Below are 12,414 nucleotides of genomic sequence, written 5' to 3'. Positions count from 1 at the left end.
ATGCTGTATGTATTAATCTTGTGCACATTTCTCTCTTGAAAAAGACATCTTGAGCTCCAATGTTTTAATAAAATATGATTAAATAAAACATAAAAAAATAAACAAGATGCATAAATGTTCACTAGCTGTGTGATGATGACTTAGGGCAGGCAACTTGACTCTTGCTGAGTCATTACGATTGTACTGGAGGAATATAAATCTCCCCTTACAGCATCTGAATGCAGGACAAAGTTAGTCCTTGATGCTCTCTGGCTTGGCAAACAAGCCTCTCCTAGAAATGTAATTTTCCAAGCATGCCTGGTGTTTGGCTGATTGTTCTTCAAGCAGCGATGCCAAACTACAAACTCTGGCAGGACGCACAAAATGCATCTAAATTAAATGGTTGCATATTACAGTTCAGACATCTCACCAAAATAATTGATTTAACATGACTTCAGATTTCTGTGGTTAGATTAAAAGTTTTTGTGTAAGACAAAACCTTTGATATATATATATATATACTAAAATATTGAAAAATGTTCACAATTTGCCTCTATTGCTGCCAGACTGCAGATATCCCAATGTGAACATGCTAAACGCAAACACTGAAGAGAACCTCTTTGAGAATGAAACTCTCAAGCAAATACGAAAAAGGGGGTGAAACCTTAGAAACTCTCCTGCAGACATCTTGGCTGGATGATCAAAAAGGCTGCGGCTTTGCTTTGCAGAGTGGAAAATGTTGCTGAATTATTAAAACAAACTCTTCAGACTTAGCTCTGAGATTACTCACACACTCAGGAGGAGAAGCTGCCCGTTGACTGCGCTGTTTTACTGTCCACCTGCCTGCTGACACTGCATTGACTGACTGGTTAGTACATCTGATTCTTTCTGTTGCAAAATGTATGTGCACTTCTCAGAGAATTATTTCAGGGAAACACAATTAAATGAATTCATTTTGACAGATTTTATGGAAACACATGAATCCACATTTTAAACTTGCATTAATTAATTGTTTTGCCACTTGGAGGCAGTGCAACAACATTTAAACACAACATTGACACATTATCACCTTACAAAGTTGTTATGGTGAACTCGTTTCCACATCTAGCAGACATGGTGCTACATCAACGTTCATTTAGAGTCGTGTTTCGTGGTTTCTTTTAGCTCTGTTTTTGGTCTCCATCATCTCCTGAAGGAAATATCTCTTTAGCTGCTAAATGCTTCACTGCATTCACCAGCTGGCTGCTAACTTTGTCTGTTTGCCGTTTGGTGGTGGGCAGGTAGAGTGCAGTCAGTTTATCAGAGCGTTTGCCTGCTGCAGCTGCAAAGCCTGGACAACGGCAGTGACAGTGAATCAAAACAGTAAAGTCCCTGGAAAACCAAAACAATGAGCTGAAAGATGCTAAGATGCTTTTTAAAGCCGAGAGGAACTGCAGAGTCAGGCGATAATAATCTCTGTGTGTTCATAATTACGAGCGTCCCATTTTAAAGATCTTCATTTGATCCCTTGTTAACATGAAAATATTGATTAATTAAGCATGAATCTTCATATGTCTGGGACAAATGTTCCTCTTGAGAAAGGCATTTCACCCACGGCTGACACCGTTTTATAGACTGTTTAACACTAAGGCCTTTCATAAACACTGGTAAACACTAATTCAAAGGACTGTAATTCAGGTGTGTAACTCTTGGCCTGTGAGAGGCACCAGCTGCTGTGCTGTTACTCAGACAGAGCTGAAAGGCCCAGCTGACACCTAAAAAGCTGTGGCTCAGGGTCCTCAAATACAGTTGGTACAAGGTTTGTTTTATGTTCCCTCTCGGGTAAATACAGGAGGCCACTGAGTTCTCCTCTTCACCTTTCAGACACGACAAGGTCACACTGAGCTTTTGTATGCGAGCGCCCTGCAGCCTCTCGAACCAGACAGATGATGTCATGCTGGGGGGTGAGGGAGGGTCTCTGGGAAAACCATCTGGTCTAGTCTGGAGAATCATCCTCTCCCAGATCTGACTCATTCCTGCAGAAATATCCACTGTTACCACCTGGAAACTGCTTTGTGTTTTAGTATTTCCAATACAGAAGGAAATGAAATGAAATGATTGCAATTCTTCTGAAGAAAAAGAAACTAAAGCTGTTTCACTCACTCATAGAATTACATAATATATCTTAGTAATGATTTTATCATGGCATATTATGGTGATGGCAACTATGGGATGGATTGCCATGAAATTTGGCGCAGATGTCCGTACTGTAAAGAGGATGAATCGTAATAAATTTGGTGATCTTCTGACTTTTCCTGCAGCGCCACCAGCAGGTCAGACTTTTCACTTATTCAGTGAAATTAGCAGTGGTGGAAAGTAACTATGTACATTTACTCAAGTACTGTATTTAAGTACAATTTTGAGGTAAATGCACTTTACTTGAGTATTTCTGCTACTTTATACTTCTACTCCACCACACTTAGAGGTAAATATTGTACTTTTTTATTCCACTACATTTATTTGATACCTTACTTTGCAGATTCAGATTAATAATACAAACTATAATCAACAAATAAATTAGAGTAGCAGTATATATATATATATATATATGTATATATATATATATATATATATATATATATATATATATATATATATATATATATATATATATATATATATATATATATATATATATATATAATTAATTGTAAATAAGCCCCTCCTTTACCAGCTGCAACACTAAAGTGATGTACACATTTATGCATCAATAATTATAATTCAATAATATAATATGCATCATTCTTAAATGGGTTATTCTGCACAATTGTATTTTGTACAGACATTCATGGTTCCCACATAATGTAATGATTTTTGGTGATCCCCTGACTTTTCGTCTCACGCCACTATGAGGTTGACATTTGTGGATTTGAATGAAATGTCTTGACTACTATTGGATGGATTGCCATTCAATTCGGTTCAGATATTCATGTCCCCCTCAGGATGAATTGTAACATGTGCAGCATTATCGGGTCAACATTTTCATGTGTCTTATACTTTTGTACCTGCAAAACTAATTGCTTTCCCATCATTCTCAGCTGAGATGAGTTTATACCACAAGTTTATACCAGAGTGCAAATTTCTGTCCTTTCAACCTGGTAAATTCAGTATGGAACACTCACATTTCCACCTTCTTTCTATGTCAGTGGGAAGCAGCTAAATCACTAAGTAAATTTACTTTCTGGCTGCATCGCTTGACCTTTTACTTTCCTTCAGATTCTCATATTATACGGCAGAAATTCTCCAAAATATAAAAAGGGCAGTACTCCTCAGACAAACATACTGTCATTCTGTCTGCACACCTTCACCAGTTAGATGGATCTGTTATATATGTATATGTTATATTGCTGCTTAACATTAGAAATATTAAGTATGTGACAGAACTAACATGCATGTGGCCATTGCCAAATTAAATGTCTGATCCTGCAAGTGCAAAGGTTCACTTTCAGCAGAGAAAGTGGTGATCGAAGTCATCCAGCCAGCATCAAAGATATGACTCTAAAGATAACTGTTTGACTAAATCAAGCTGGTGAAAGTTGTTAAAAACCTATAATAATAATAATGATAAAAGAATACATGCAACTCTTGATAATAAAAATGGCACAGAACTATAAACAAAGATAGAATAAAGAAGCACTTTATGTTAATGGTCAGTTGTAGACAGCGAGGTTGTCCTTCAGGCGATTGGAAAAGCAAAGCGCAAAGACCGACAACAAGATGCGACCCCAGGTTTTAAGGGAACCTTAAGTGTTGTTGACCTTCTGTATGCTGAAGGCCCTCACAGCCTCTTTGATGGAGCCCTCTGTGCATTTTAGACACAAAGCCACGAAGTCTGACAACACTGTGCTGAGCCTGTGTGGAAGTATGCTGCAGGCCTTTAAAGGGTCGACTTCAGAGAGCTTACATGAGCAATCAGGTGGCACAGAGAAACCCTCAGAGCGACACTTTGTTTATTCAGGTTGATTCCACCTTGTTTCCTTATTGAAGAAGACCCGACTGAAGAATACATGATTGGATGATTCAATCCAGATACCCTGTTATTTTAAAGGCACAATGTGTAAGATTTGGCCAGAATTTTAGTTTAAAACATTTTAATGAACTAACCTTATCAACAGAATATTAAGAAATAACAGTTCTGACGTCATGTCAAAGACGTCTATGTATTGTGTTGCAGAGATATCTAATGAAATTAGCATGCTAATCGGACTGTGAACAATGACTGGCGCACGGAAGAGGAAGTCTTGGCCCGAATAATCCTGCATTTCCTGAGTCTTGACATTCATGACTGTGAACTGGGACTCACTGGAAAAGTTGAAAGAGTTCATTTCATTCTGTGCACACAGAGCTTTTCATAAATTGACATTTCTCACAGTCCATGACATTTTCAATTATCTCACACACATTGCAGAAGTTTGGGTGGGTTGGTGAGGAACATATAATTTAGGGACAGTGGCGTGAATAAATGATTGCAGTGGGTTTCCAAAAGGTGCCAATCATATGATGGTAACCAAAAAATAATTTCATAATGGCACCAGATTTCATTTGATCTTGTATCGTAGCTTTCATTTCGTGTTCCAGTTGTTCCCCTGTGTCTGAGCTCTGGTCTCAGTGATCTCTTTGACCCCCGTAGCTGCAGAGCCAGATGCTGCAGTGTACCTTGGCAGTGTCCTCAGACTGTTGTTATAGTATATTACACATGGCAGAGGATCTGTGGCCCTTCCTGGAACCAACAACAGCTGGAGATGAACGCTGACTCTGCAGCCACTTTTCTCCCTTTTCCTTTAATATGTGTTCTTCACCACACTGCTCAGTCCTTCCCCAAGGCGTGTTTATTTAAACATTTTATTGTGTTTTATTGAAACAACTCAGGGAGGTCAGGGGGCAGCCAAAACATGTGCTCCTTTAAGGCAGCCTCAATCTCTCAAATAAAGGGTTCAGATATTGAGTATCCTAAATTTCATTTAAAATACAGAAATTTAACACTTTATTTTAACCCGCCTATTCAGCATTCATAAGCAGTATATAAACATGTATTAAATGGTTTATAACACACTATAATGTAGTTATAAGCAGTTTCTATACCAGCATCCTAACTGGATGCTGGTGTATAAACAGATAATGAATGACAATATAATATAACACAGTTGTAATTATATAAAATGTGTCCACATACAACATGTTGAAAATACTGTACATTAAGAAACAATTAAAATGTCCTTATATCTACTTTATACAAGTTACAATTTGTTATACACAGTTTATTATATGTTTATAAAGTGCTTATGAATGATTAATAGGACGGCGTTAAAGTTAAGTGTTATTGATTTCTTTCATGAAACAAATCAGGCATGATGTTGAACCTATAAACAATGACGAAAATATGTTATGATTGCCATTTCTGTTCTGAAAGGCAATTTCCTGTGGTTGTGATTTTCTCTTCAGTAGAGAGGAAGAACGAGACAGACTGTAAATTTAGGAAGGAAGGAAGAAAGAAGAAGACGAAGTGTACAGGAGGGTTTTGTGCGTCAGAAAACCATCTCGGCCCAGTTAAAACGCTCTGCCACACATGATAAATAGGCTTGTTTGCAAAGGCTCATGCTGAAGCGAGGGTCTCCTCTGCTTCTCTGCTCTGTGAAAGGATCCACTGATGAAGGTATGAGACTCAGCTTTTTCCTCCTTTAATGTAACAAATGTGTTCGGTGGTGACAGTAGAGGCTGGTTTGCAGGGAAATTTGACAGATTATTACTGATTGATTAGGAGATTGTGACTGCATGTTAAGTTCTCCTCATGTTTTTTTTATTTAGGAGAGTTTTGCAGCAATAATTAAATGACTATTACCTTAGAAATGTAGTTTCTTTTCATTGTTTGTAATGAATGCTGTGGACAATTAATACATTATGTACACTTTAGTGAAAGCTCCATTTTAATATCAATAACATAACGTGACTACCAGTGCACAATGTTTTCATTCAAACTAATTAACAGAACACCCTCTACTGCATGACCTTCATACTCAAGCAGAGATACGTGTGTTACAGTAAGATACATTTGATTATTTAGCATCTTTAAAACAAGATAAATAGTTGTAAAACAAATACAATCATGCATGAATCTCTAAAGAAGTACAATGGATGGTTTAAAGAGTTATTTTATTTTTCATTCACTCCTTAAAGTGGCCTAATTGATATTTTTTATAATAACAATAGATAAAATGACTATGAATAATGTGAAAAGGGTTTGCATGTAGTGACGTACCCTCAGAGAATTGAGAATAATCACCCGACTCTTTAAGTTTTAGCTCTTTCAGCTCATTCTTTTGGTTTTATGAAGCACAACTTTAGTGTTTTGGTTCGAGCTCATCGGCGTCATTTCAAGCAGAAACAGCAGGCAGCTGTTTTGAGCAAGAAAGCACGCATTGTACACTACGTGTCCAGCACCAAATGCCAGACAGATACAGTTAGAGACTAGCTGGTGAACATAGTGGAGCATTTAGCAGCTAAAGAGCCAGATTTTTCCATCAGGAAAAACAGAGCTAAAATGCTAAAATGCTCAATGATGGAAATGACATAAAACAATGACCCTGGACAATGTTTCATTCTTTCTTAATGAACCACTTGATTTGATATTTTCCATCTAAATGAGTTGAAATCAGCATAGACTGCGTGTAATTATCAAACTCCCCTCTCCCCCTTAAGATTCTTCCATTGATTTTCATTGTCAATCTGATGATGTAAACTCGTCTCCTCCTCAGAGTTGTGCAGGGACGTGGTGCAGCTCCAGCCTCCCCCTCCACAGGGCTCAGATGGGTGCTGCTTGTGCTCAGCTCCTGTTGACTGCCACCCTGTGGATGATGCCTCACATGGGAGCTGCTGCTGCTGCTGCTGTGCTGACGAGCTCCACAGAGCTGCTCAACACGACCAGGGCTGGACCTGAGACAGAGTCTGACTTCAGGGTGCTCACTGGAGCTGTCGGTGCACCTCACAGCAGACGTAAGCGAGCCATTTCATTCAAAGAAATCAACGCCCTGCTGGATTACCACAACCGAGTCCGCTCTCAGGTCTTCCCCCCTGCAGCCAACATGGAGTACATGGTGAGGAAACATGGCAGGTTGGGTTTTGGTTTTTAGGTTAGTTTATTTTAAAATACAAAATGATAAGTGAAGATAAAAAATAAACTTCAAATGTCTTATAAAAGCATCTCAGCTACAAAATAAAGATCTCGACATTAGATGCTGCATTAATGTTCTGTTTGGGGTCCTGGAGACCCCGGGCCCTCTTTAACAACCCAGAAAACACTTTTTTTCACCTTGATACTTCATGAATTCTCCTAATTTTATGAGAATTGCTTATAATTGAACATGTTTCAGAAGTCCGCTACAGAAAATGAGGCATTACTGTACTTATGGTTGGGGTCTCAGAGACCCTAGCTGTAAAACGTGGTTAAATACAATGGATTTTCATGTGCTCTATGTCTGTAATTAGTGTTGACAGTACTTTTTACACAGCACTTCCCCTCCTAAATCCCAAATGAGTCTATTTGGATTTTTGTTATTAGAGTTTTATAACAGTTTGTTCATTAGAGTCTAACAGACCCAAAACATTAATAACATCACCATGTAGGAATGTTTGTGAATGACTTTTTGGACAACAAAGGGAATATATATTTCTTCATGCATGGCTCACATAACATATAAAACATGAAATATGTTCTTATTTTGTGTAACATAAACACTTCATAGCCATTTCATAATCTCAAGTGAAAGTGAAAAAAGAAGAAAACTGAAACCACATTTGATTCCATAAATGTACATACAATATATTCTGCATCCAAACAAATTAATAGAGATCTTACCTTGATACTACAAGTAACACAAAACAACAACAACAACAACTTATTTCATGGTACCAAAAACTTAAAAGACAGCAGGAAGCAGATGTGTTTGGGTTTAGTCTATTTAAAGCAAAGAGCAGAGTCGATTTTTTGTTTTCTTACTGAACAGAGTGAAATAAACAGCCCCTGTCTCTCTCTTCTTCTCTCTCTTTCATGGCTCTACAGCTCTGGGATGAGGGACTTGCTAAGTCAGCTGACTCTTGGGCTTCACGATGCGTTTGGGATCACGGCCCGACACAGGCCATGAAATACATGGGCCAAAACCTGTCAATCACTTCAGGAAGGTAGCGCAGAGCTCCATACAAAGAATCAGCTCTTGGTTTATGCTCTATGGTCCTAGCATACACTGAATACAGGTTAAAATTATAAAAACAACTACTATATGGATGAATTATTGAATGTGCGTTGGATGTGACAGGTACCAGTCCATCACTGATCTGGTCAGGTCCTGGTACGATGAGCGGCACCACTTCTCCTACCCGAACAGATGCAGTGGATCAGTGTGTTCTCACTACACACAGGTACAGTAGGCGGATTGAAGGGGTTGGGATGGATTTGTTCATTTTGTGCATTCAAAGAGAGCTCAGAGAAACTCCATGTTCCCAATTAATTATGTCTAAACTCGTGGCTTTGCTTCTGTAGGATGCTATAATTATGATACACTATAATGATAATAAAACTAAAGAAACATTCTCTCTCCAAATGGACAAATTAGTCTGCACTGAACTGAACACTGAAGACCATCAGTGTTTGTTTCCCCCAAAACATATTAGGAAAAAAGGTGGCACTCATGAAAAACTCACCTCATGTCATCATTATTTAGTTTTTATTTAGGGACTGTATGAAAATGATTAGCGTGGGGGAGGGGGTCAGAAAAGTGGGAGGGTTATCTTTTTTAATTCTTGGGGCTACAAAGATTGTGGGGCTAGAGCATATCAGGCTAATAGCATCATCAGATCAAATGTATTTTAATCATTTGAAATCCAGAGGTGGGGCAAAAATATTACAGTGCTCAAATACTTCACCACCCAAAGAGCCGCCTGAGCCCAGTTCTCTCATTCATTGGCTGTCCAACCGTTTATGTAGCAGCTCTTTATTCCAAAACAGAAAATCGAAGACAAATGCATTATTTACTGCTGTTTAAATAACATTTTCTAAAAACTACAATGCCCAGCTGTTTTAGAAAATTACTTTTTTAAGAATTAAAGTATGTAAAGATTTATGTCTCCAGTAGGAAGACTGAGAGTGGCTAAATATATTCAGCATTAATTTTTATGTTTGGCATAAACATTTTATTTATCAGGGGTATTGCAGAGGGTCCAAAAAAATATTCACAACCCAGGGGAGGGCAGTGTTTTTTATAGATGAAAGTTAAGACCTCTATTCCATCCCAGTAATTTTGGTACAGTCCCTTACAAATGATGAACTGGCAAATCTGCTGGCCTGTTTCGGCATGGTTTCAATTTATGGATATAAGCATCATAATATGTTTTGTGTTTCCTCTCAGATGGTGTGGGCGAGCACCAACAAAATGGGATGTGCTGTCAGGAAGTGCTCTAATATGTACGTGTTTGGGAGCACCTGGAGGGAGGCGATGCTGCTGGTCTGCAACTACTCTATAAAGTAAGAAGAACTTAAAGGAATAGTTTGACTATTTGGGGAATACACTTCTTCACTTTCTTGTTAGATGACAAGAAGAAAGACTGGAAACGGGGGAAAACAGCTAACCTGGCTCTCTTTGAAGGTAACAAAATCCGCTAATTAGCTAAGCTAACCAGTGCTGTCCAAAAATGCTGGACCTGCCTTAGTTGATAGAGTACTTCACAATTGTGGTGTAAATATCCTAACAAATTTACCAAAACCAAGTGACACAATGTGAAGCTGGGTCTTCTGGGCCTATGAATCTGGGGCCCTGGGGCAATTGCTCACTTTCCCCAGTTGATAATCCAGCCTTGTATATAATGTAGTGTACAGTACACCACAGTATAAAAGTGCTGGTGTTTGATATTCTGATAAAACAATTTGATCAGCACAGAACAGGACTACACACAGACTTTGTTGTTTGTTGTTATTTCTTTATAGATCAATAGCTATTTAAGAAGTTTTACAACACCACAGAGACATTATCATCAGGAAATGTAACAGGTGTTCTTAGTGTTTTTAATATCTGGTGAAATTCTTTATTTTTATTATCGTCAACAAATCCCATGAAAAAACAAAAAACAGATATGAATGAATCCTACTAACAAGTAATATCCAAAGCCTGATATATCTTATTCCTCTGTGCTATAGAGCTCCATTGTTGTCCAAAAACTATTAAAAACACATCAGTGAGCCGCACTGTTGCACTGGGTGACGTGTTCCTTCATTACCATGAACACACACGCTGCAGTTTATTCTGACTCAGTCCCACACACACCGTCCTGCTGCCCCAAACACTCACTAGAGCACCACATGTGGATTAATATGCAGCTGAAAATAATACCCAATAAATATTATTTATTATTATCTATTTACTCCTGTTTGAGTAACATTTGCTAAAAACTACATTGCCCAGCTGTTTTAGGAAACTTAAAAATTAAGTTTTTTTAAGAATAAAAGTACGTAAGATTTAAATCTTCAGTAGGAACCAATGTGCTTGGGGCCGAGTGCTACAGTCAGAGTAGAGAAGTTAGAAAGTACTTTGGTCTTTTCATGGGATGTGTTGACAATAACAAAAATATACAATAATGCCAGTCTTATCCGTATTATCCTTATACCTATAGGTATTGGTCCCGTAAAAAATAAATCCATAACAATGCCTTATAACTAACATTATGCTAATTTGTGTTTCAGAGGAAACTGGGTGGGAGAGGCTCCCTATAAGAGCGGGAAGCCTTGTTCCGTCTGTCCTTCCAGCTACGGCGGCTCCTGCTGGAGAAACCAGTGCTCCCCAAACACAAAACCCAAAAGACTTGCAAGATATTAACACGACACAGTGTTTTAAAGGTGTTTTAATGGAAGAAAGAGAAAAATTACAAAGTCATAATCCATGTAAAGTCTTACCGTTTTAACCGACACAAGGGCTGCATAACAAGAAAACTATGACAAATAGAAAATGATGCAGCTGTCCAGTTACACTACATTCAAAGTGAATCTTCATTAATGTTTCACACACAGTTGAGCTGATGTAGGGGTATGAATGAATCCACATGTCACTAAGAAAATAATATTGAAAACAAGAAGTAATTTTCTTTCATTGGGTGAAATAGTTGCCTGTTTTTATACTTGTTGAAGACATCTACAGCGAGTTTTTGCACTGTTATTGATGAATTTGTTGGTTTAAGTGACTTTTGAGAGGCATTGACCAAAATTGAAGCACTTTTGTTGTACAGATTATACTTACGGTAACCTTGGATGTGTTATTGATTCTCTTTCTAACTTGATTGAACATTTTTCTTTGTTCAGTGTGAAAAACTTCATTCCTGCAGTAAACTCGAATTTGTTTAATTCAGGGTTGTCTGTTTGCCTGACTGAATATTAATTACGTTATAAATAACTGATGACGCTGTATGTCCCTATAAATAATCTGCTGTGCACTACTTCTGTTTATTCACTGCTGCTGCAGGAAATTTTCTGTCCTGCATTTCACCTCATTACATCTCTACCATTCACCCCTAAGAGACTTTCTCTGCCATAAAACAGGAGACTAATGCAGCTTTTATGGTCTAAAATATGAGGGAATTAGCTGTTCCTCCCAACCAATTCAGGAACACAGAACACACACACACACACACACCACAGCCACTTAAAACAAACATGTAAAATATTTGATATGGAAAACATTTTCACCCAGCAAACAAAGAAAGTTCCTCACAAACAAGTGTAAAGAGCAACCTAGCACTTCGGTGACAGCAATAACCGCTGTCCAGAAACTCTGACGCTCACTAATTAGCATGGTATATCTAATTTGTTTAATCTGATCAAAAACTCAACTGTAAAAACAACAAAAGTCTTGTCGTCACAGTGAGGTCAAGGAATAGTCTGGCACATAACCCTCAATAAAACCATAACTTGTTGGTTTTTCTATGTTTTTGTGTACTGATTAAACAAACGAGATGTAACGTGTTAGTTGTGAGTTTTGGAGGTGATGATAGGCAGTTACCTTTGGACAGAGCAAGACTTGCTGTTTCCCTGTTTCCAGTCTCTGTGCTAAGCTAGGCTAACTGACTGCTGGCTGTAGCTTCACATTTAACGTACAGATGTGAGAGTGGTATCGAAACTCGTGTCAAGAATGCAAAAAGGCGTATTTCCCAAAATGTTGAACTATTCATTAGGAAACTGTAAATTACATAAAGACCATAAAAACACCAGTGATGTCACAGTATGTGATAAATCCTGAATGTGTCCTAATATTGACTGAGTTGTCAAAGTAAATCATGTTAAACACCATCATTATTTTTGAGAATGACCTGAGAAAATATGTAAACTTGCCATTGGAATTTTAAAAGCCTGCAGCTGGTATC

At 38.0% G+C, this 12,414-nt stretch overlaps 1 protein-coding gene across 2 annotated transcripts; it reads left to right on the top strand.

Moving 5' to 3' along the window:
* The first annotated feature begins 678 nt into the window (after positions 1-678).
* Positions 679-11,490, top strand: r3hdml (R3H domain containing-like). 2 transcript variants are annotated; one of them, XM_044210035.1, is made up of 7 exons: positions 679-847; positions 5,461-5,671; positions 6,771-7,109; positions 8,075-8,193; positions 8,328-8,430; positions 9,417-9,532; positions 10,745-11,490. In XM_044210035.1, the coding sequence occupies exons 2-7, from the start codon at positions 5,666-5,668 to the stop codon at positions 10,875-10,877; spliced, it is 816 nt and encodes a 271-aa protein (XP_044065970.1). In that variant the 5' UTR covers positions 679-847; positions 5,461-5,665; the 3' UTR covers positions 10,878-11,490. The 2 variants fall into 2 exon arrangements, with proteins under 2 accessions (XP_044065970.1, XP_044065971.1); XM_044210036.1 differs by lacking the exon at positions 5,461-5,671.
* The last annotated feature ends 924 nt before the right edge of the window (positions 11,491-12,414 follow it).

This window comes from Siniperca chuatsi, linkage group LG10 (assembly GCF_020085105.1).
Source record: "Siniperca chuatsi isolate FFG_IHB_CAS linkage group LG10, ASM2008510v1, whole genome shotgun sequence".
Classification (NCBI taxonomy): domain Eukaryota; kingdom Metazoa; phylum Chordata; class Actinopteri; order Centrarchiformes; family Sinipercidae; genus Siniperca; species Siniperca chuatsi.
This window is presented reverse-complemented; position numbering and strand designations above follow the sequence as displayed.

What these genes read in the sequence shown, in the direction of transcription:
- r3hdml (XM_044210035.1), top strand. An exon ending in CTGTCAATCACTTCAGGAAG is followed by an intron (nt 8,194 to 8,327) that starts GTAGCGCAGAGC and finishes TGGATGTGACAG; the next exon opens with GTACCAGTCCATCACTGATC. An exon ending in TGTGTTCTCACTACACACAG is followed by an intron (nt 8,431 to 9,416) that starts GTACAGTAGGCG and finishes GTTTCCTCTCAG; the next exon opens with ATGGTGTGGGCGAGCACCAA.